Source organism: Danio rerio, chromosome 6, assembly GCF_052040795.2.
Source record: "Danio rerio strain M-AB ecotype USA chromosome 6, GRCz13ab, whole genome shotgun sequence".
Classification (NCBI taxonomy): domain Eukaryota; kingdom Metazoa; phylum Chordata; class Actinopteri; order Cypriniformes; family Danionidae; genus Danio; species Danio rerio.
The window spans coordinates 13,876,320-13,903,030 of NC_141026.1; the positions used below are offsets into that span (position 1 = coordinate 13,876,320).

Below are 26,711 nucleotides of genomic sequence, written 5' to 3' on the forward strand. Positions count from 1 at the left end.
TGGAGTCTCATCTTATGCTCTGATGAGGTGATTCTGGTCTGTTTGATTAGGAAGAGGTTGAAAATGTGTACTGTTGGTGTGCCCTCAGAAACAGGGTAGGGAAACACTGGCTTAAAACACATCTATCATTTTTCACCAGATAGTATGCATATGTTTGTTTAATGATGGAAATCCTCAATAATTAACTGTGGAAATTATACTCCGGCTGCTTGATCAGTATAACGCCAGCTATATTTTAAGTTCAGTAATATTTGAGTATATGTTATAGTTAAGACCAGGCTGAGCAGGCACTGCATGGTGCATAAACAATAAAGCCGTTATGACAGTACTGTAAAGGTACATCAATCACCTTCTGATCCATCCATCTATCTCTCTGCGTAACCGATGATTTGCAGGAGGAAGATGAAGATCTGCACAATGTCAACATAAAGGGAGAGAGCAGCGAACACGTACTCTTCTGGGCTGATGGAGAGCTTCCGGTTCCCGATGAGCAGCTGAGTGTGATAGGCCAGAAACTAAACATTTAAAACACAAATGCAAGAAAAAAGAAATTTTTGGATGAAATTAGTGAGCAGTGTTTAAATATGGAACTGATGCTGAATTTGATACAGTTAACAGGCTTACCAAAGTGAATGCAATGGCTCCTATAGATGCATAAAGCATGTGTAGCCATGGGACCTGAAAACAAATGGAGAAAATAACAAATAAATGATGGATTAAAGGAATAGTTGATGTAAAAATGAAATTCTGACATAGTTGCTCATCCATCTGTTTTTATGAATGTGGGAAACCGGTAGCTATTGACTTCCATAGTGTTTGTTTTTCCTACTATGGGTGTTGATGATTACTGGTTTCCAACATTCTTTAAAATATCTGCTTTTGTATTTCTTTAAAATAATAAATAAAAGACTTGGAACACAAGATCCTGACAGGACTGTTAGTTAAGAACTGTACTCAGGAAACTTGGCTTATTTTTTTTACATGTAAATATGGTTCAAGATAAAAAAAATGTGTTTCAATATTCAAATCCAATACTGCTTTAAATTAAGCCTACCTTTCATACATTAGATTGTCATTTTTAAAAAAAATTGTATGACAATAGTTTATATAACAAAAAATATACATCGGGGATGCAAATCATTTGACGAAATATCAAACAGCATTCAGTTTTAGCACCAAAATGCTTTTACGTTACAACGATCCTTCAAACTACTAGGTTTTAAAGGTTGGTGAGCAATTAATGAAGTGTGAATATTATTATTTATTATTTAGTGCCATGACTTATTTTACAAATGTCATGGTAATCATTTCACCCATATTTAGATATTTGAGTTAACGTTACCTAAAATAAAACGTCTTTGAAAGATAATCACATAAAATTAATGTAGACACTAAAATGTGACATCCCATCTTTGACCCATATATCAAACATCTGAGTAAAAATCTTTACTCAACCTCCTGTTTTTAAGAATGTGGGAAAATGGTCTGGACTTCCACAGAGGTCGTTATGCCTACTATGGGTAACTATGGCTACCGGTTTCCAACATTCTTCAAAATATCTTTTTTTTTTGTTTGTTTGGAAGAGAAAAACAAGGAACTCAAACAGTATTGCGTTTGGATCCTCTTGAGGGTGAATTTTTAGGTGAACTAGCCATTTAACAATTTTCAATGAGAATAAAAGATGCAATATTATGCTTACACAAGGTTTAAGCTAGATGTCTGCATTTCCACGACTGTACCGCGGGACCCGACCAGATTTCTTGCAGTGCGGGAATAAATTTCCGAAAAAAGCACAGGATCAGTCGGTACGGTCTAACAATATCGCTCCAAGGAGCACACATATGTATGTATGTGTGTGAATGAGAGCGTGATGCTGTGCTTAGCTTGTTTGTTGCCGTCTATGTGAGTGTGTGTGTGTGTGTGCGCGTGAATGAGAGAGCTTTGTGCTGTCTATGTGTGTGTGTGTGAGACAGCGTGATGCTGTAGCTGTCTGGGTGTGTGTCACTTGCTTGGTGCTGTGTGTCTATGTGTGTTATTTGTGTTTATACAGACAGCTTGTCATAGGCTGTCTGGACTCTGTATAGCTGGGTGATACCCCCCTCCCTCCCACCCGTTAGAGGAAAAGGGTGCGACAGGTAGAAAACGGGGTGGGGCGGGCAGTTGGACAACAAATGCTGAATAAAAGCGGAGCGGTCGGGTTCGGACTAAAACCTGGCAGGAGTGGTATTCAAAATTTAGTCCCTCGCAGATCTTTAGTTTAAGCTATATAACTGCAGGTTAACTATGCTTACAGTTAAAGTCAGAATTGTTAGCCCCCCTCTTTATTTTTCATCGTTTTGTGTTTAGTAGAGAGAAGTTTTTTTTCAACACATTTATAAACATAATAGTTTTCATAACTCATTTAACTGATTTATTTTATCTTTGTCATGATGACAGTAAATAATGTTTTACCAGATATTTTTCAAGACACTTCTATACAGCTTAAAGTGACATCTAAATGCTGAACTAGATTAATTAGGTTAACTAGGCAAGTTATTGTATAATAGTAGTTTGTTCTGTAGACTATCGAAAATAAAACTATTCTAAAGGGGCTAATAATTTTGACCTTAAAATGGTGTTTAAAAAAATAAAAACTGCTTTTATTATAGCCAAAATAAAACAAGTCCTAGACTTTCTCCAGAAGAAAAAATATTATCAAACATACTTTGAAAATTTTCTTGCTCTGTTAACCATCATTTGGAAAATATTAAAGAAAAAAAAAAAATAGAGAGAGCAAAAAAAAAACAACAGGGGGGGGGTAATAATTCTGACTTCAACTGTATATAAAATAACTGTTAAAACTAGTAATAAGTGACAAATAAAGGTATGGTAACTAATAGCCCTAACTTTTCCGAATTTGATTGTAATGCAATAATATGTGCCTTTTATAAAGCTGCTATGAAACAATAATTATTGCTCTATACACCTAAACTTGAGCAGAATGTTATGCTTACATATTTAAATGACAGGACAATAGCAGTGATGATGCCGGTCACAAACACTACGATTCCGAGTACACAGAAAAAGCCAGAACATTTGGTGAAGTCCACCTGTTGTGAAACAGAGAAAGTGAGGTTACACGCTTTCACAAACTGGCATGACCGGTGTTATGAAAAGAAGAAAAAAAAGTAACCCACCTTCGTCTGAAAGCAGAACACAGTCACTGCTACACACACGACAACTGTGATGGCCAGGGCCAGGAACACCGCTCTAGTGCTGTAATAACTACAAAAACAAACAACATTATTATATTGATCAGTTTGCCTTGTTATTTTAGCATTAAAAAAATAAGAATAATTTTAAGAAGTCTCCATATGCTCATCAAGACTACATTTATTTGATTACAAATACATTAAAAAATGCACGCGCGTAAAATATCACTAGTATAGAAAAGTTGCTCATTTGTATTTTAATGTCTTATAAGATATTATAAAGTAAAGTATTCATATCGCTGCACTTTTTCCACATTTTTAAGTTACAGCCTTATTCCAAAATGGATTAAGTTAATTTATTTCTTCAAAATTCTACACACAATACCCCATAATGCCCATGTGAAAAAAGAGTTTTTGAAATTGTTGCAAATTTATTACAAATAAAAACCTGAAAAATAACATGTACATCAGTATTCACAGCCTTTGCTCAATACTTTGTTGATGCACATTTGGCAGCAATTACAGCCTCAAATCTTTTTGAATATGATGCCACAAGCTTGGTACACTTGTCTTTGGGAATTTTTGCCCATTCCCAGTGCCTCTCAAACTCTATCAGGTTGGATGGGAGGAGACTGTGTACAGCAATTTTCAAATCTCTCCAGAGATGTTCAATAGGATTCAGGTCTGGGCTCTGGCTGGGCCACTCAAGGACATTAACCAAGTTGTTGTGAAGCCACTTCATTGATATTTTGGTAGTGTGCTTTGGGTCATTGTCCTGCTGGAAGATGAACTGTCTCCCCAGTCTGAGGTCAAGAGCACTCTGAAGCAGGTTTTCATTCAGGATGTCTCTGTGCATTGCTGCATTCATCTTTCCCTCTATTCTGGCTAGTCCTCCAGTTCCTGCTGCTGAAAAACATCCCTACAGTACGATGCTGCCACTACCATGTTTCACTGTCGGGATGGTATCAGCCTGGTGATGAGCGATGCCTGGTTTTCTCCAAACGTAACGCCTGGCATTCACCCCAAAGAGTTTAATTTTAGTCTCATCAGACCAGAGAATTTAGTTTTTTTATAGTCTGTGAGTCCTTCAGATGCCTTTTGGCAAATTCCAGGCGGGGAGTGGAATCCGTCTAACCACTCTACCATACAGGCCTGATTGGTGGATTGCTGCACAGATGGTTGTCCTTCTGTAAGGTTGTACTCTCTCCACAAAAGAACGCTGGAGCTCAGACAGAGTGACCATCGGGTTATTGATCACCTCCTTCACTAAGCCCCTTCTCTCCCGATTACTCAGCTTAGATGGCCGGCCAGCTCTAGGAAGACTCCTGGTGGTTCCAAACATCTTCCGCTTTCAGATGATGGAGGCCACTGTGCTCATTGGAACTTTCAGAGCAGCAGAAATTTTTGTGTAACCTTCCCCAGCCTTGTGCCTCGAGACAATCCTGTCTCGGAGGTCTACAGACATCTACAGAGCTTTACGGCAAAGGCTGTGAATTCTTATGTACATGTGTTTTTTCAGGTTTTTTATTTTTTATATATTTGCAGCAATTTCAAAAAATCTTTTTTCACATTGTCATTATGGGGTATTGTGTATAGAATTTTCCATTAAATGGCATAACATTCTTTGACCAATAACCTTTCGGTGGCTGAAATTCGGTACATCTCTAATATCAACCCACTTTTAGATTACCATTCTTGCATATTTCTGCTGTGTGATTTGCTCTGTGATTTGCTCATAGATCAATATAAAGAAGTTCAGAGCTTATAATTGTTATTAACATTTTATCGCGATTCAATACAATACCATTTACCCGCCCAACCCTACTGCAAACTAAACAAAGCTGCTTTTAACAGAAGCTTTACTGTTCAATAATTGAAACCCTTTGTCAACAATCCTTAAGTTAGAGCCATGCTATTTTCTTATTGTATCCCAACAAAGCGATGTATATTTAATGAGACATGTCTCACCTTGCTATATTTCCAGTCATGAAAGATAAGGCCAGTGTCTAAAGCAAGAAAAAAAAAAAAAGGTAATGCAATTCAAAGACTTTCTGCACATTGTCTACAACATTACACGTAAACTATCTTATTCATTACAATTACAGTGACTCAAACTATTAAATAACTGAACTCACAAAAATGGCCAACAGGAGCAGGTTCCATGGAAAACGCCTCCTAAAAACGTGAAAGGCAAAGGTTAAATAAATTGGTTCAACCTATGTTTGTAGTGGCTTTCATGAAGGCTTTAGTCCAGTGGTTCTCAAACATTTTCCATCAAGTACCACCTCAGAAAAAAATTTGTCTCTCTAAGTACCACCAAAATGAGTAGTATTGAAATACAGTAGTGTAGTAGGCCCAGTAAAGCAGCTACAACTCTGCACAGTTAAAAAATCATGGCAGATTACCTTAGAAATATAGGCTATATGTCATATATGGCATATTATATACATCATTTTTGGTAAACTTTGAAATGTGTGTAGCATGTACATGACATTTCATTCCTCCGCGTACCACTAGAAGGAAGCATTCGTACCACTAGTGGTACACGTACCACAGTTTGAGAACCACTGCTTTAGTCCAAAGAGTAAACTATGTTTTGTTTGCACTGTTTTGTTCACACTTTTATACTTGGTCACTTCATCGAATAGCTTTTGAATTTGTGAAAACGGTACCATTTACATTTAGTCACATAAATGTGTTTCTGCAAAATGGATATAATTCTGATCTCCAAATTGCAAGCGTTACGCAAATTTCAACTTAAGCATCAAATACACCATATTTTACATATGTATTTTTTACATAAACATAAGCCGTATATCTTTTCGGCGTACAAATGATTTTACATGTTGCCTACAGGTTTTGTACTGTACTTCACTCGTGTTCCAGTAAAACCTCTTGTATGATAAATGACTAAATGTGTACCTATAAAACATCATACATGCACAAGAGAGGCTCTAAGTTTACTGTCATAATAGGAAAGGATATATAAAATCTATTTTTGTTGTACAGATATGTACAAGATATCATTCAAAACTGTAAAATGTTAACATTAATTTGGGTTAAACCCCATCTTCAAATCAACAATGATAGGCTACGACAGATGTGTGATGCATCTCTGTTATTAAAGCTGCCATTTAATGTGAATTTAACATTGTAATTTAACATTTGATGGTTAATTACTGGTCAAAAACAATACAAAATTAAACCTTTCAAACTTTTATATATACTTATCATATAGCTTATAACACACCCTTAGGTTTATTTATTTTTTGACATTTAGGAGGAGATAAATGTACATATGTGGTTTCAACAACCAGATGGATTTAGAACGGTTCAGTCTCCAATGTGTTTTGAAGGGTATTTACACCTGCCAGATTCACAATCCGATCAAACTCATGAAGTGACCAGGTGTAAACAGCTTCAATGTTATATTTTACTTGTAGATAACTTTATAAAATCCTTTTATTATAGGTTGATTCAGAAAAGTAAGTGATCATCTCACCTGGGTCCCTGACAGCAAACCAGTACTATATGTGTGACAAAATAGATGGCACTGAAAAAAAAAAATATATATATATATATATAAAATTAATTCAGTTATCATTCACATTGTTCAACCTTACTATATTAATTGCAATTAAAGGAGGTACATGTAGAGTTCAAAACACCTTGTTATTAGCGACACCATTTGCCGTTAAGTTAACGGCAGTGAGAAACTTTCCTCTTTCAGAACATGTATTATAAGCACAAGGCCTGGGCGGTAATACAGTAATATGGTATACCGCGGGATCTAAAAATAGTAACGGTATCAGATTCAATACCGTTATTTCATCATAGACAATTATTAAATATTACATATTATTTATTTAATGGCTAAAAATGCGTGTGTGACTGTCATCACGGGACAGTGTTGAGAAAAGAGAGAGAGGTGAGGTAAGATGGCGAGTCTTGTACCAAGTGACCTGGGGCCTCATGTATCAACGCTGGGTACGCACAAAAACTTTGCGTACGCCAGGTTTCACGCTCAGAATCACTCACGTTTGGATTTACTAACAATGAACTGAACGTGGGAATGTGCGCAGCTCCACCTGGCGTCCGCACATTTTTTGTGCGTGTCTGTTTTATTTCCATTGGCGACTCCTACAGGCAGTTGTGTTAAATTCCTCTCTACAAAGTGTCTGAGCCTTGCAATGGCAGCTGTATGAGACGGGTTCATCTAGCAGGTATATAAGGTTTCCATACCATACAGTTGACCAGCTAAACATTAAAGCACAATTTGCAGCGGTCGCCTGTTTTCCCAATGTAATCCGAGCTATCTACTGCGCGCACATTGCTATAAAGACACTATCTGAAGATGAATTTGTATGCGTGAATCAGAAACATTTCCATTCAATAAATGTACAAATAAAATATGATGCACAAACTTATTAATGATTCCTATTTGTCTTTCTCGTGATAAATAGTTGGCAAAATCTGATATGTAGCGGGGGAAAAAAGAAGAAAGAGTTCATCAGATGCTGGTTTCGAACCGAGTTCATGCTCGAACGTGTCAGAACATTTTACGAGCTGCGCCACTGAGACTGTTAAGGGTGCTGCAACATTTTACATCTATAAACCACACTATTTCTTTTTTAATTCACTCAGTGCAATGTTCAGACCCAACTGTGTTAACCGCATCAGCTAAACTCTCCCACTCTATTTTTTTCTTTTGTTGTTAATTCCGGAGAACAAACTTGCAAATAACACCGCTTTTCTCCGGTCTATCTCCGAAAGCAGCACCTCCAATTCACATTCTGTTCAAAGTTTCTCTTTTTGCTTGCATTTGCCTTTGCTTTTTCGTTGGGTTTTGCCAAAGTAGAGTCATTTGCATATTCATACAGGGGAGGAAGCAGGGAGGGGTTTTGTGATCGTGCATGTTGCGCTCAGTTTCACGTTCATTCGGATGTACAAAAGAATATGCGTGAGATTCAGCGTACGCAGTGTTTCATACATCTGAATTTTTTTTTTTGTTTTAGTATGATTTCCACGCAAGTCTTCGTACATGAGGCCCCTGGTCTCGAAAAAGAACACAACCTCTGCAGTTTGTCAGTATTACTGGTTTCAACCGAACGAGAAGGGAGACATGGTAAATACGAACTAGAGGTCTGCATTCCCACTGCTGTACCGCGGGAGCCGTAGTACCTGACCAGATTTGTTGTGGTGCGGGAATACATTTCTGAATAAAGCGCAGGAGCCGTCGGTAACTCTGGTGTATTTTGAAAAAGAGTGGGCGGTCTAACAATATCACTCCCGGGCGAGCGAGCACGCACGCTTCCAAGTGGATGCTGTTTATATATGTGTTTGTGAGAATGCGAGAAAGCGTGATGCTGTGCGTTGCTGGCTTGGTGCTGTCTGTGTGTGTGTGTGTGTGAATGACAGAGAGCGTGCTTCTGTGTGTCTATTTGTGTATGTTTATACCGACAGCTTGTTATAGGCTGTCTGGACTCTGTATCATCTAGCTGGGTGGTTTTTTGGTTTTGCTATTCCGTTCACGAACACATCATCTCCCCCTACCAAAATTTAGATACCGCCCAAGCCTAATAAGCACTTAATTTTGTGTCACAATATGGACAAAACGTTAAATCCTTGTGATTCCTTACATAAAAAGTCTGGTTTAAAATACAGATCTGCACCAAATTTTGTAAAATGTCAATGTTTCTATTAACTGATGTTATTATATGTTAAGTCATTCAAAACATTTCCATGATTGGTAGGTTTACATATACTGCAGACACTGGGCTAGCCATAATTATAATCAAAAGGAGATGGAAGTATTTAATTAAAATATAAAAATTATGTTATTAATTACTTGCCCTCTTGTCATTTCAATCACAAATTAAGGTATTTTGGATGAAATCTGACAGCGCTCTCATCCTCCATAGACAGCAAAGGTCCAGTGACATCCAGTTCAGTAAAAGAACCAAAAATATCATCAAAACATTCCCGGTGGTTTAACTGTAAGCTCCAAAAACACTTTTGTGGGCCAAAAAAAAACATGTTAAAATAACTTTACTGGATCAAAGTCCAGTAAAGGAACCAAAATAATTATCAAAACATTCCCAGTGGTTTAACTGTAAGCTCCAAAACACTTGTGAGCAAAAAAAAGCCCATAAAACTTTGTCCATATATAATTAGTGTGCTAAACCTGCTCCCCAGAGAGAGGATCCAGGTGAACAACATCATATTTACAGATTTTATTTGCCGCATAAAAGTGATTTTGGTTTCTTTTCTTGACATTTCGAATATCTCAGAATCATTGCAGCCTATGGAGGATGAGGGAGCTCTTGGATTTCATCTAACATTTCTTAAGTTGTGTGATTGGAACGACATGAGAATGAGTAATTAATAATAATGTTAAATAATTTGTGAGTGAACTAACCCTTTAAATAAAAAGGAAAGCCCTTTATACCGGTTAACAGCAATTTATAGTGTGCATTTTTTAGATATGCTTTAGTATATTATTTATGGAGGAACTAGCTAATCCTGCAACTGATGCAAAAACATTTAATGCATAACCCCTTTAATGTTGCACATGCAAGGCAATATATTCATAATGAACAATTAAAGATATCACTCTTACTATGAAACCCAGTAGATGGCGGGGTTCTTCCTCACAAACAATCCTACTGGTTCCCTGTATGGATAAACACATCAATCTGAGTTTACAGCAAAGTCTGCCTTGATCAAGCAGTGATAAGATTAATCCTTTATTTTGGGTGAACACAAAGCACATGACCGAACAACAACCCTGAAGAAACTCACACAAATGTGAAAATAGCCACGACGGCAGCAGTGACAAGAAGCTGAGCAGCGAGGATCAGATAAACCTGCAAGATATCCATTCAGAAATGAATTAATATCCATTATGTGGAGAGTACAGTGTATTATTTAATGACAGATGAATGGTTCTCTTACTTTGCGTATAAAACTGTGCCGGACATCAGTGCTCTCGAATCCTTCAGCTGTGGTAAATCCTTCACTGTCACCTGTAATAATAATGTTTTCAGTCAAAACTACATTTACTAAAGTATGAATGACCTCAGGCTATCATGCATTATCCCTGACGATAAAAAGATGCTACTAAAATATATATTTATAGAATAACACAACATCTCATAACAACACAACACTTAGACAATATTCATCTGTAGACAAAATCCCTCAAAAAAAGAGAGACAAATATTCTGATTGTTTTAACAAGTCTCAATGAGATTCATCAAAATATCTTTATTTCTCAAACAGTATTGAAATTTCATCAGATACATGTCAGAGACCATAAATCTGAACACGCTTTAATGTATAAGCACATACACATCCACATTCACTTTTTAGTAACATATACATTCCTATCTGTGTGCATGCAGACATATGCTTACCGGTCACTTTATTAGGTACACCTGTCCAACTGCTCGTTAATGCAAATTTCTAATCAGCCAATCACATGGCAGCAATTCAATGAATTTAGGGATGTAGAAATGGTCATGACGATCTGCTGCAGTTCAAACAGAGCATCAGAATGTGGAAGAAAGGTGATTTAAGTGACTTTAAACGTGGCATGGTTGTTGGTGTCAGATGATCTGGTCTGAGTATTTCAGAAACTGCTGTGATCTACTGGGATTTTCATGCACAACCATCTCTAGGGTTTACAGAGAATGGTCTGAAAAAGAGAAAAAATCCAGTAAGCGGCAGTTCTGTGGGCGCAAATGCCTTGTTGATGCCAGAGGTCAGAGGAGAATGGCCAGACTGGTTCTAGCTGATAGAACGGCAACAGTAACTCAAATAGCCTTTCGTTACAACTGAGATATGCAGAAGAATATCTATGAATGTACTACTGTACATATCCAACCTTGAGGCAGATGGGCTACAGCAGCAGCAGACTACACTGGGTGCCAGTTCTGTCAGCTAAGAACAGGAAACTGAGGCTACAATTCGCAAAGGCTCACTAAAATTGCACAATAGAAGATTGAAAAAATGTTGCCTGGTCTGATGAGACTGCTGCGATATTCGGATGGTAGGGTCAAAATTTGCAGTCAACAACATGAAAGCATGGATCCATTCTGCCTTGTATCAACGGTGCTGGTGGTATAATGGTGTGGGGGATATTTTCTTGGAACACTTTGGGCCCATTAGTACCAATTGAGCATTATGTCAACGCCACAGCCTACCTAAGTATTGTTGCAAACCATGTCCATTCCTTTATGACCACAGTGTACCCATCTTCTGATGGCTACTTCCAGCAGGATAACGCGCCACGTCATAAAGCGCGAATGATCTCAGACTGGTTTCTTGAACATGACAATGAGTTCACTGTACTCAAATGGCGTCCGCAGTCACCAAATCTCAACCCAATAGAGTACCTTTGGGATGTGGTTGAACAGTAGATTCGCATCATGGATGTGAACCCGACAAATCTGCAGCAACTGCGTGATGCTGTCATGTCAATATGGACCAAAATCTCTGAGGAATATTTCCAGCATCTTGTTAAGTCTATACCACAAAGGATTAAGGCAGTTCTGAAGGCAAAGGGGGGGTCCGACTCGGTACTAGTAAGGTGTACCTAAAAACGTGGCCAGCGAGTGTATGTTGAATACATAAGAAAAGAAAAAAAGAGAGGTTTGAATTTACTGCCATGTCACTTTCTCTGGCTCTTTCATGGCAAAACCAGATCTAATTTAAAACATTTTGTAAATATAATTTTCTGGTAACAATTATATAAATAAAAAGACATCAATAACAATATTATAATAATACAGAAGATCAAAATCTAAAACAGTTTTTAAGGTTTACTTTTTAAATATTCTAAAATTTTTGAAGGATTCGCATTTTAAAATATTTCCTTTTAAGTCTCTCCAGAATAAAAACTGTTGTCTGTTAATATTAAAAGTAGGGCATTCCAAAAGTACGTTTTACACTTTGGTTTCTGTTGCAATATAGACATTTTGTGCAAACTTTGCATAAATATTCATAATGTGAGTCTCGTGTGAAAGAAAAAAGAAAATCAGCAACAAAAATAATTTAAAAAAATAACTCAAAAACAAAACTATGTACATGTGTTTTATGGATGAGTGATCCATTATATCAGATTTTAACAATCAGAAATAAATTTGTACTGATTTAAAATGCTGTAATTATTGCTTTTGACAACATGACAGCACTTGAAATCAACAAGCTGATAATCACAACTTCTTAAGTGAGAAGCAGGACATTTTCAAGAACACGTGATGAAAGCATTAATCTGCAATCACTTTCCCAGTGATGAACTCTGATGAATCTCAATGTTGATCTAGACTGTATTGTTTGTGATTATAATTGCAAAATCAATGCACTCATGCAAACTCTGTGCCACAAGAGAAAGTATATGCTTGGAAATGACTGGAATTACCTTTTAAAATTTCACTGATTCAAGCTTTTAACAGGGGTTCATGAAGGATCACATTGACAACATTGTATCTGGACTTGAATTGAAAGTGAACAAGCTTGATCTGAATCTTAAAGTGAACAACACTTACTGCAGAGGTCACGTATAAATTAGATCTGAGTTTTAGGGAAAAATTAATTCTTTGCAATACATGCATAAATGCATCTTCTGAGAGAGCATACAGCCTTTGTGGTGGAAGATGTTTGAAGAAATGTTCCATACTAAAACCACAGTCAGTCTGTGACATCTTCTTCTTGTCGGATATTTTAAACTAATCTTTTAAAAAAGATTTTAGTTTGCAGTAACGGGAAAAAAAAGAGAAACTAACCTGCGCAGACCTCATACATCACAATGCTGGCCTTAAACATGGATTTTAATTTGAGATTTTAATGGAATTGTATTGTTTTATATCATCAGATGATAAGCAAAAACACAGTACTTCAAAGAAAACAAGATAAATGTTCATCCAATAATGAACCATTGACTTCCATGTTTTTCCTGCAATGGAAGTCAGCGGTTTCATGTGTTCAACATTCCTTTAATATGCACCTAGGATACCCCTTTTTCCAGATTTAAAACAAGTCTTTTGTGTCTCCAGAATGTGTCTGAAAAGTTTCAGCTCAAAACACCCATCCGATTATTTATTATACCTTTTGTAAGTTTCTATTTTATACCTCTGAGCACCAGGTAGGGTTTTTTTTGTACTGCGCCTTTAAGGCTAGTCCTTCACGCCCACCGTTTCCACGTGCCTGTCAGCGCGCCTTAATCTCCTTCCTCGGCTGCCTCAGACATTAGGCAGAGATAAAGGAAAAAGATCTCACGTACCGTTTGTAAGAAATACTACAGTAAGAACTTTACCAATGAGTATCTGATGCATTTGTTGTTGAGTTGCAACGATAAGTCACACACAATGTCGTTACAAAGTTCATGCACACACACAGATACACACACACAGCGCGGACGCGCACACACACACAGACAGCGAGCGCATTTAGCTTTGCACTCTTTGCATGCACATGTGACAGGATACAGGTTAATCTTTGACAAACAAACAATAAAAAGTATCTGACAAAATATACACCACGAAGCTGACGCTGATCGGTCAGCTTGTATATTTGGTTGTTTATTGTTTTTGTATTTCATTGTTTGAATGTGTGTTGGTGTATATTTATGTTACAAATTTCCTTGTTTTCCGGTTGGCTTGAATGGAGGTCACGTGATTCTCCTTGATGAATTTAACCAGCGAGAGTTGGTATGGACAGCATAGTGAGATCTCAATGCAGACACGCTAAATGCTTCTGATTATTCTGCTGCTGGTTATCAGGCCAACACAGTAAACGTAACATTGTTTGTATATTATTTGTTTATTTTGATGTCCTTTGATTGTGCCTGTGTGAAACATTTGGTTTGTTTGTTTATCTTTTTAGCACTCATGGTGTTCAATAAATAAAACGCATAGACATCAGGGGTCCGTTCTTCGTACGTGGATTACTCAGTTAGCTGGATTTGGATATTGACGATTTGACACGATGCAGGATCGTTTCGTTCTTCAAAGCTGATCCGAGAGTTGTTGTCATAGCAACAGTTCTGCTAGGTCAAACCTGATCGGGAGCAGGTTCAATTCATATAAACAGGATTAGATCGGCTTAGTTCAAGCAAAGATAATACAGAAAGTATGTTCCGAATTCTGATATTTTCTTGCAGTAGTAGTTATATACACTAGGGAAAATGGTAAATATTTTTTAACTATATATATAAAGTTAAAGTCATTAATAAAATAAATAAAGTTATACATATTAATAAAACTTATGCAATCTGCACCCTCGAAATGAAAGTACAAAGACTGCCACCTGGTGGTGCAAAGAGAAAACTTATTGATATGAACTTTTTAGATCGCTTTAGTACAAATTGTGGATAATAGAAATACACAATATGTGACTTTTTTTTAAAGCGATTAATACATTTATGCAGTCATAAACATGTTTTGACAGTTAATATGCCGGTGATTTGATGCTTCACAAAAGTTGCAGACGCCTTTACCAATATGAAATGCTTTTGTAAACATCCAGTTACCGATTAAAAATTGGCTACTATAATAAGAAAATCTTTTCTAAATGTAGAACTAAATACATTGATATGCATTGAAATACATAATGAATACTCTTGACACATGAAAGTGTAAAGCCTGCAGCTCACAACAAATGTGGAAGGTTATTGCGTGTCATATTAAACAACCCGTTTACTGCTAATTTGACGTAATTTTGCTCACATGGATAACTGAATATTAATCAGATGATGTCATTACGCTGCTGTGCCGTCAGGCAATCGTTGCATTGCTGATCTTGATTTCGAGGATCGATAGATCTGTCCTTCACAACACACGCAGCGATCTCAGATCAGTTTATCCAGACATTCCAATCTGATTTGCGAACTTGTTTAAAGAACCAAATTAGCGAGAGATCAGTTATCAACATTAACAGATCCAGGATCTGCCAAATAATCTTAGATCATTTAAGCGAGGTACGAAGAACAAACCCCAGCATTTGGGAAGATTTGGGAAGCGTGGACTGTTTAATAACCGGCGGGTAGCTACACACTCTATTAGCCAAAAATCTTTTACCACAAAAACAGTGATGGACTAACCAGAATCACCTATTCCAGAAAGCCCATGAACAAATCTCTTCCCAACAACAACAATCTAGTTAAATGTATTAAGACACAGAGACTACACAATAAATAATGATTACCTCAGCTAAAATTAAATTCAACGGCCTGCATATGATCTGCTATAATTACATTTCCTGAAAGGGCTTATAATACATAATGATCTAGAGATCCTCCTAAACATGTTTATAGACATAAACTATATTGGCTACATAATTAAACTGACATAGAAGCTACAAAATAACTGCTCTCCAAAGTTTCAGGAGCCTATAAAAGTTTCTTTTTCTATGCTGGAAATAATGGTCTTACCTATCCCAGGAGGAGGCATGACGGGGATGACTGGCATAGCTGGAGGGGGGTATCCGGCCGGCTGTCCTCGGTATGGATCATTAGGCTGTCCTCGGTATGGATCATTGGGCTGTCCTCGGTATGGATCATTAGGCTGTGGGTATCCCGGTTGTCCCTCATATGGACTAAATCCATATGGAGGAGCAGAAGGAGGATAACCTGGCCCCGGCTGAGTGTTTGACAGCAGTCGAGAATCATCATAAGAAGGAGGGAAATCTGATCTAGACATCCTGCTTCAACTCCTGTTGGATAGATGAGACAGAATCATGTATTTATGTAACCAACATGTAAAAAACACAGGGGCCTGTGCATGATTAAGCCAGTTAGGTTTCAGTTTGCACCAATTCTGGGTTTTAGGTAGTCATAAGCCAATATAAGATCCTGATGGTATGAAAACCTTGGGTAGAATTATCACGGTTTTGTGATCACTGCTCTAAAATATGTCCTTTTGAAATGTCTGGAGCATAAACAATTACTTTTTTTCCCCATTAACATAATATATTTTATTTGAAAAACTTTTAAAATATTTTAAAGCAATAAACATCAGGCTAAATAATTAAAATAAAAAAATGACTTCAGCTATCTTTATCAGAAAAAAGACAGATTCAAAAAAGACAGATTTCTTTACAATCTGAAAAGGCATCTTTGAATATCTTTGCTTTAAAGCAGTGATCTCAAACTCAATTCCTGGAGGGCCACAGCTCTGCACAGTTTAGCTTCAACCACCTCCAACTCACACCTGCTTAATAGTCTAGTAGTCTTGAACACCTTGATTAGTTGGATCAGCTGTGTTCGATTAGGAGCAAAACTGTGCAGAGCTGTGGTCCTTTAGGAATCGAGTTTGAGACAAAGTAAGCCACTGCACTGTTCAGGTCTATAGCATGCTTTGATGTTGGTGCATAAGCGATTTGTTTTTTAAATGTTTCCTGAATCAGTAGATTATGATGTGGAGGGTCCTTTTCTGCTGGAGATACTGCTCTAAATAATCCTAAATAACTAAATATAATAGTTTAAAAAGTCAATAAAAAAATAAAACTTATATATACTGTTGGAATGATTTAACAGAAAATGTTATCGATTTTAAAAACTTGACTTTTCAAAACCAAGGTAAAACTTGAAAACAGTTATAATCTCATGCCTTAGTCTCCATGGTATCCTACAATGCAAGGCTAACCATCAACAGGACTGGTTATATGTTCTATATTAGAATTCACAAACCAATACACTGTGAGAAAAGTGACACATCTTTGATGCAATAAACCCACTCTTCTTCCTGTTGCTCCAAATTAAAAAGTTTAAGTATTATTATTATTACATTTAAAAGTAAAAAAAAATACAATTAGTACAATTATTACGAATTATTATACCCATAATTTGCTACACATAAGCCATTTTGGTTTAACCAACAAGTTTAATTACATATAAACATTTACAATTTTAATTTTTATACAGGTTTATGTACAGCTGCAATTTAAAGCTGTATTTTTTTAAGCTGAATTTACAAAAATATGACATGAACTTACACTTCTAAGTCTCTGTCCACATTAACTACACATCTAACGTCACTTCCCATTTACTAATGATGTAAACTCTTTTCTTTTAGCTATCCTCTTTCAAGGACAGCTCTTTTCCTCCTGCTGTACAAAGCTTTTAAACATTGTATCTTTGTCTGTGAATTGTACTGATTGGCTTGTGAGAAATCAATCACAGCATCTTTATGTTTCAACTTTCAAGGCATGCAATTGTTTTCTATGAATGTCTCTCCTTTATGTGCACACACACAAACTCAGAATCAAAGTGAGAAAGAGAAAGTTGATGATTTTTACACCAAAAGAAATGCAATTTATGTTTTTTTTTTTTTTTAAGAATGTATAGCCTAAATGAGGACGTGCTAACTGGGACACTTTCTGAAACTAAACAATTTGAGTTTTATACTTTAAGCAATCCACCTTATGATCTGTAAATTATTTAACTTATTTAACTTGACATGATCTTTCCCTTTACTATTATAATAATTTTAGAGCAGGAAACCATATTGGTTATCAAAGTCCAATAAAAATGCATAAGCAAGAATGGGTTTCCTGTGTCGGATGAATACACACTCTCTCAGCAGAAAGAGTTCACTCTGTGGCCATTAATGAGTCACTTAAAGTTCACTAATGAGTCACTCCACAACTGCGGAGATGGACGTCCTTTCTCGTTTTAAGCAAACATTCAAAATCCACAGCAAACAATCCCAGTAGAGAATCACTGACATTTCAAAACTATTTTAGGTGTAATCTGGAAAAGTGTTACAGCCAGAAGTCAATTTAATTAATTTTATTGACATATGATTCAGTTATTTTTATTTAAAACATAAAAGTTCATTCATTCATTTTCCTTTGGTCCCTTTATTCATAAGCACAGCGGATGCCAGTCCAGCTGCAACCCAGAACTCGGAAACGAAAAAGTTCTTAAAACCTAAACAAAACAAATACAGGTTACATATAGAAACATGTAAATAAGCTACCTGTAACAAGAAAAGCAGGTAATTAATTTTAGAACTATTAGTCAGCTTAACTTAATTTTGTTGCATTTGTTTTAAGCAATGTTACAATGTTTGTTATACTTTAAAAAGGCTAGAAGTTGACCCAACCAAAAACATAAAATGCAGCCGCTTGCCTCACTTCATACAAGTTAGATCTAATTATTACTTTTTACAGTGCACTAAATTATGGATGAGAAACATTTTACTGCTCAAAAGGAAAAATATATATATTAAGACGACTAATACTGTGGAAAAAATTATATTATAAATTGCTCTAAATTATTATTTGAAAAATATTTAATTCAGAGCATAACAAATTATAAAACTATTCAACTGATTATACTATGGTATTTATCTGATTAATTTTTTTTTATTATTTACATGTTTTAACCACTTTTACTGCTAATTAAAATATAATTTGTTTAACTGGCTTACTTTAAACAAAAAAATATATATGTTCATTACATGCTATTTTCTTCTTAATTATATTTAAACATTATTGATTTTGTGTTCATTTGTATTTATTCTATTATTTTAATCCCAGTTCCCTAAAATACTTAATAATTACTTGATTATTTATTACTTTATTTTTTAATATAAAATGGTTAAATTACTTGTTTTTCGAGTAATTGTTTGTCTTTATTTTGTTGTTTGACTCTTAAGGCATACACTTTCGGCCTCCCTGGACCACAATTAGAAACTCCCTGCACTAGACTATTCTGAAAACAAGGACTTTGCTGAAAATAACCCTGAATTTATCAACTGTGAAGCTGAAACTTAATTGCTCTATCATTACTGTTACACAAATTAAAGGGATAGTTCACCCAAAAATGTTTAATTACCCACTATTAACTCATTAACTCGCTCTCAAGTGATTCAAAATCGGTTTCTTTCTTCATATAAACACATATGTTAAAGAAAACTGAAAACACGGGTATCAAAAGTAGAAAAATAAATCTGACAGTGAAGTATTATATATATATATATATATATATATATATATATATATATATATATATATATATATATATATATTTTTTTTTTTTTTTTTTTTTTTCAAAATATCTTATTTTGTGTTCAACAGAACAAATCAAATCATAAAGGTTTAAAATAAGGGTGAGTAAATGATGACAGAATTTTCATTTTTGGGTGAACTATCCCTTTATTGATATGAGAAAGCACACTGTTAAATATTTCCTGTAGAATTTACAGTAACTAAAGCAGTACGCCAGTAACTTACTGTAAATCAACTACAGGAGAAATACTTTATTTACAATTACAGCACCATTTATATTGGTGAATATGTATTTACAGAATTGTATGTATATCTTTACTGTAAAATCAACTGTAATTCTTTAATTCTCAACTTTAAAATACAATAACATACTGCATAAATGTCCTACAGTTAATTTTATAGTTAAATACAGTGTGATTTAACACATTTATATACAGTGTAATTTAACAGTGCAGATAAAATCATTTATATAGCATGCCATATGAGAGCATTTATTTCATTATTCAGACGGAAACATAGAAGGATCCCAGTCATTAAGCACAATGTTTCTGAGAGAGCTCTAAACTTAGATTAGAATATCCTTCCTGCCTCAAGTTCAAGACCTCTTGCCATAAGAAAGATGTCCGTGGTAAACAGCAGTAATGTGGCTGTGTGTCGAGTTCAAGAGCTTGAGATGTAAACAACAGATAAAGTGGACATAAATCCACTCTGCTATGCTGCAAGTTGACACATGCCACATTTTTTAAAAAATTCCATTTTAATAATCTACAATGACGTGCAGGAAAGACATGAAAATGAATGATTCTAGAAGTACAGACACCTCCTTGCGATTTGATTAGCTCATGCAAGCATCAGTACTATTATAGTCCTGTAATGTCAGTGCACTCCGATCAAATACAAAAGCTGCAAACGCAGTGTAGCCATTTTCACTTTTACAGTCGTGACTGCAAAAAAAGCAGCAGTGGCAAGCAGAATTGGGAAGATGTTAATAGACAGTAAGGCAATACGCGAGTGAGTTTTGTTAGAAAATCAGATTAAAGTTTTGTTTGTTTGCATGTGTGATTGTTAGGCCTGTCACGATAAAGAATTTTCGTTGTGTAATATATTGTCACAGAAAATGTTTTGATAAGCGATAGGACTGCACAATATATCCTTTCAGTATCGATATCGCAATGTGTACATTCGCAAAAGTCACATCGCAGGATCTGCTATGTTGAGTTATGATTATAGTTGACCAGGAGAAACAGTTTGGGACACATCAGAATTGTGTAGCTATTGCAAAGTTTAACTACAATGAAAATATTTCATCTGCACGTGTTTTTAAGGCCTGATAGAATTCAAGTAATCAGGAACAAAAATTTTGCCGTTTGTAGCTTTGTGTGGTTTATTCATAAACTAATTTCGAGAGGATCACGTGCTTATAATCAACACGGCTGGCTCCTTTTTAGCTCCGTAATCATCCATATTAGATGATTACGGAAGCATTATAAATAACCTGAGTTTGTCACTCCAGTTATCTTCGTCTTGAAGCTCCCCCCTTTCCACCCCTTCATCCTCCTCCTTTTTCTGATTGGGCGACACGGTGGCCCAGTGGCTAGCACTGTTGCCTCACAGCAAGAACACCGCCGGTCCAACCTTTCGAGCCGGTCGGTGTTTCTGTGCGGAGTTTGCATAATCTCCCCGTGTTCGCGTGGGTTTCCCCCGGGTTCCCCGGTGTCCTCCCACCGTCCAAAACATGAACCATAGCCAAATCGACTAAAACAAATTACCACCCAATACAACCTCAGTTCACACTTCTCACGGTGACAAGCAGGGGAGTTTTCGAGACCTACCTGACCTCGAACTCCCCTCTCGCCCTTCTAACGGGAGGGAGCCCCGGGCTCGAGGATATTATGAGCTCAGGGCTCTCTCCCGGGACAGCATGCCAAATTCGCTTTATTGATGATCAGCTAAGTGTGAACTCTTGAAAATAAAGAATATTCTTTTATTAATATATAACTATTTTTGCAGTTTTATTTTACATTTGATTATTCAAATTCCACATCTGAATACTATCTGACTGCCCGAAAGCCATTAAACAGTTTCTTTTACTTATCTTTGATTTGAATTTGTTTTTTAACATTTTTATGAATGATTCACTTCCCTACAGAATCATTCCAATTGTAAATAAATAAATAATTTCAAAATAGCAGTTTTCAATTGATCTCGTGAAAAAAATATATATCAAATGACCCTCTTCTTATTGAAAAAACAAAAGTTGGATCCAAGATGGCCGACTTCAGATTGGCCACCATGGTCACCATTCATCTTGATAAGTTTGCCCCCTCACATATAGTAATGTGCCACAAACAGGACATTAATATCACCAACTCTTCCCATTTTATTAAGGTGTATCCATATAAATGGCCCACTCTGTGCATCATCTGGTAAAATCATATATCTATTCCATCTATATTGCAATATTTATTGCAGAAAAACAAAAATATCACAATGTCAGATTTTTGCAATATCGTGCAGGCCTAATAAGCGATATTATAGTCATTTTGAGATCATTTTATGCCACTTTCAAAGAACTAAGGGTTTTCATTCTTGAGGTCACTTAGATTTGTAATTTGATGTCAAAAATGATGTAAATTATTATATATCCTATTAATTGTACTATTAAAGAATTGTCCAATTGTTAACTCTGACATCAGTGAGGTAAAATGTAAAATAACTTTAAATACTGAAACACCAAAAATGATTGAGGTCATGTACAAATATTCCACGATAAGTCGATAATTTGATTATTGTGACAGGCCTAGTGACCGTAGTCTAGTCCAGTCGCTTTCGAGAAAGAAAAGAAACTTGCATGAGCGGTCAGGTGATGCAAATTGTTGAAAGATATCTATGAATACGTCACCAGGTCTCGCGTTTTTGTCTTTTTCCTCAAAAGCCATCAGACCACAGTCACACACGCGCCGAGAACTGTTTGACTAGACTGTGGATCAAAGCTAATAATATTATAAGTATTGTTCCATTTCTTACACGGAGCGATTGTTTCCATCACAAAACCTCAATGTGTCATCAGTTGGTATATAGCGATTCACCATGAGCCAGTTTAAAATCGATTTAAATATGTGATGATTCAAATCGGTAGAAATGTTGAAGGAATGGAGATGTTGAGTGCTGTAGAGATGGTGCATCAGTGTTTTCACAGCAAAAGCATGAAGATGTTTTTCAGACTGAAAAAGGAAGCTGTACTGTTACAGAACCAGATATTAGATTGTTCCTTTTTTTTTTTACAGAAAACATAGATATTTCTATTCTGATATTTCTTTAAAAAAAAAGTAAAATCCTACCACAGTCACATATTTAGTTTGTTTGTATTAAAGAGTGTTCTTTAATTTGCATTGTTCATTTTTGTTTTAAATTTGTAATTTAGTTGCAGTGAATTGTTTAGTTTGTTTATAATAAAGAGTCTTCTTTAGTTTGTATTATGCACTTTTTTATTTGGATTTTGTTTTAAAGTTCCACTTTGGTTAAGGCAGAAAATATTTTCTTTTTAAAAAAAGAAAAAGAATTGTGCAGCAATTGAGAAAAAAATGAAAGGACTCTTGTTCACCTTAAATTTGTCTAAAATTATGAATCATGAAATTAGTATCGTGAATCTTATCGCATCAAGAGTCAATTGAATCGTTACATCCCTAGCCAACAGAAGTTATGGCTATTGATTTGTTGATTTGGGCTTGTTTATGCGTTTAGTTTTAATCTAAAAAACTTGTAACCATTCACTGCGTTTGTACAAAAAATAAAAAATAAACCACAGTCAAAGCTCAAAAACTTCTTTAATATTCTACTAAAGAAAAAAAAAACTAAGTCACCTACATCTAGGATGACCTATGGGCAAGTAAATTACCAGGAAATTTTAATTTTTGCGTGAACTATCCCTTTAAGTTGAAAAGTAAATTGTCAGTAATGTTAAATTACTATAAACCAGGGCTTCTCAATGTCAGGACTCCAGTCCAGATCTGGACCGGTAGGGTATTCAATCCAGACACAACTCTTTTGTATTTTGTACTGCAAGACCATGCATAAAGGATTCAAATTGTGGGTTTTATTCATTTTATTCATTTAACACACCGCAGCAAATTGTTTATTTGAATGGATGCAGATGACGGTCTCATGGAAAAGAAAACTTAATGAAGAGAATAGACATTTGTAAGTTGAATGAACAGATAAGTATGCGTTTACTTTGCCACAAGCCAGCACAAAGCTATTTTTAATGCCCACACCTATACCTCTCACAGTGACGTCACTAGCTCCATTGAGTGCATTGTGTCTGACATTGCATCTCTGAAATCTCAGCTTGCATCATCATGGCTGCATCCAGATACTGTTGTTGTTGTTTTTTTTGTTGTTTTTTTGCCTATCTTTTATTGTGTTTTGTACAAATATGAACTTTTATAAGTGGTTTTGTCACATTTGCCACAATTCAAATGCCACTTTCTTTAAAGAAAAATAAATAGTGTTGACTTGTGATGCATGTTATGAATATTTATTAAAAACAAGTTATGGAATATCAATTGTTCCGGACCTTTAACCTTGATAAAAATTCAGATTTGGACCTTTTAATGTAGACATTAAGAACCCCTGGTATAAACCATTTAACATTCTCTCTCTTTAAGGTAAACTGAATCAATTATTTAGTAAAATAAAGCGAAACGCTTAAATGAGGGAATATTTGAATCTGTGAAACAGCTTATTGTTAAACTTTTTAAACCACTAACAGGGTAGACATTTTTTCCACCATTTTGTGCTATAACTCAAGATGCTAACCTGAAACCAAGCACCACATCCTAAAATCTCATGCAGGAAAGATATGAAAATAAATGATCTAGGAGTACAGTTTCCTCCTTGTGATTTGATTAACTCACAGAAGCATTAGTATTATTATAGTCACGTAACATTGATGCACTCTGATGAAATACTAAATCTACAAATGCAGTGTAGCCATTTTCACTCTCACAGTCTTGACAGCAAAAAAAGCATCACTGACCACACTCTAAACAGTCTTCCTGAAAATAACCGTCAAGGCTCAACCCATGAAAAGCTTTATAGTGAGAAGCATGAATTCGGCTAGTTTGCCCTCAAATGCTGCTTTACTATGCTCTGTTTATAGGGAGAGAGTCCATGTTAACAGCATTTACTGCATGTGCCAGGATCAGTGTTTCCTTTTATCTAACAAATGTAAAGCAGGTCTCAGAAACACACACAGTGAGGTCAGTATGAACATGTGACTCACATCTGCTGAGGAAAATCTTATTCAACGTTTAACCAGGGATCGTCATTTACTGAAAGTATCCTGGGAGAAGGCGTTTCAACATTTCATGTTCTGTTAGGAGTGACTGTCAGATTCATTTCAGACAAGACTGGAATTAGGTCACAGGTAGCTGCTAAATGCAAATAAATACCTCAGGACACGTGACAGAACTTGAGGAACAACATAAAACCAAGTTAATGTGATTTTTACTTTTAAAACCAAGCATATGGAAGTGTTTTAAGAAGTCATTTTAGAAGGCATGTAGGTTTTTCCAAATGTTTACAATAACATTATCTGTAATTTAAGCCAGACTGGAAAAGAATGTCTCCATTCTTCTTGTATCAGCTCAACACAGCCAGCATGACTCAAGCAAACCTACCACACACACTCTGTTACATCATTGTGGGCTCTGCTAAGCAATCTTTTACATTTAAAGTGGAAAATAAATGACACTTTTTTTTTTTTACTTCCTTTACTTGCTGGTCCACCTCCCTGATGAATAAGACTAGCCAAAATGTTATGCAATCTGCCATGTTCAACTAAACACTTTGTATAAATAAGCATAGTTAAAACATAAGCTTTTTGTCAGGCAAAACTGACCAAACAGTTGGTTAAAAATCATATGTATTGAATAGAAAGTATTGTTAATGCAGTTAAAACAAAAATAAATCTTATTAGGCAATGTTTTATTACCTAGTGAGCCTACTAAGTGCATACTACTAGTTTTATGGCATCACGGCTGTGTTAAGTGGATGTTGCCTAAAAGTGCTATTGGTTAGCTTGGGAGTTTAAAGTTTTAAAAACAAGCCACAGATTGTAAAGATATTAAAATCATAAGGGGTCAGGGAGTATTTTGGTCTGCCATTTTCCTCACGTGAAAGTTCATCTTTAAAAATAGACTACATGTCAATTATATAGTTATGAAAACATCCTAAAAGTGACTACTCTACAGCTCTTGGACGCCATCCTGAACATGTGAACATGTTGGCTTCACTTCCCCTTATAAATATTTACCATGGTAACCACATTTTGCCCCAAACTAACAGCTGGTACGACTATTTTATCGTTTTTAAATAAAAAAAACGATGAAAAAATCTATGTAAAAACTTTTCGAACAGAAGGGTACCCCGTTGTTTATAACAAAAAATGTGACAATACTTACCACGCGCTGTCTTGTAATCCAAAAACCAAAAAACTAACGTTATACGATCGATGTCGAAACTCGAAAAAAGAAGTATCAAAAGATAGATCCCTCGAGAGTCTGATTAAATAAAACAGTTGACACCCTGGTCCACCTTCTTCTCTCAACTGCACGTATGTAAAAGCAGCAGTCAGGCGATGGATGACGTTCGGTGACTCAAGATGCTTACAAACCAGCAGGTGGAGTCAACAGCAGCTGCAACATGGCGTTTCGCTAAATCGACAAGATTATTTTACCATTCAAATGAAAACTATAATGAATCAAGTTTATCTGCTTATTATTATGTAGCACTTCACTAAAAACACTGTGAGAGCTCAGCCACGTCTCGAGGTGTGGTGAACTAGCAGACACACCCAAGCTGAATATTTGTATTCTGAGAACAAGCGGGCATGTGTGTGTGTGTGTGTGTGTGTGTGTGTGTGTGTGTGTGTGTGTGTGTGTGTGTGTGTTTGCTAGATTGATTGCTTTGTTTTCTTACACAAGGTGGTGCCAAACTGCAGGTCCTTTCCCCCTATTTTTTAAGACAAGTTTAGAGAGAGTTTTATTGTGAAAAGGTAAGATTATAAACAAAAAATGCTCAGAAAAAGAATTGAAAAAAATTAAATTAGCTTTATGCCATTGCCAAATTATTGTCCATTACATGAACAATTATAACACAATATAAAAATCAGAAAAATAATTAATGAGCGAACAATAATGACATGCCTTGGTGCTTTACAGATTGTTATGTAATAGAGTTGACCAGATTGTAAGGCAGACACACAATTTATATATATATATTTTATTTATTGAAGTTACGAATAATACAATTTAATTCAATACACCTTTATTTGTATAGCGCTTTTACAATGTAGATTGTGTCAAAGCAGCTTTACATAGAAGATCATAGTAAATCGAAACAGTGTCGTTCAGTTTACAGTGTTTAAATTCAGTTCAGTTTAGCTCAGTTCAGTTCAGTGTGGTTTAATAATCACTAATGAGAGTCAAAACACTGAAGAGCAAATCC

At 35.7% G+C, this 26,711-nt stretch overlaps 2 protein-coding genes across 2 annotated transcripts in view; one reads left to right on the forward strand and one right to left on the reverse strand.

The window, feature by feature from the left end:
- Positions 1–26,711, forward strand: part of stk24b (serine/threonine kinase 24b (STE20 homolog, yeast)) — an 835,587-nt gene that overhangs the window by 501,516 nt on the left and 307,360 nt on the right. The gene's annotated exons all lie outside the window — the stretch shown is intronic.
- tmbim1a (transmembrane BAX inhibitor motif containing 1a) lies at positions 141–25,868 on the reverse strand. The gene is given in 13 exon segments (NM_001005992.2): positions 141–363; positions 366–515; positions 625–678; positions 2,994–3,089; positions 3,177–3,264; positions 5,160–5,197; positions 5,327–5,366; positions 6,694–6,744; positions 9,811–9,864; positions 9,993–10,057; positions 10,146–10,216; positions 15,622–15,902; positions 25,667–25,868. Coding segments are annotated over 11 exon segments (975 nt in total). The 5' UTR covers positions 15,890–15,902; positions 25,667–25,868; the 3' UTR covers positions 141–363.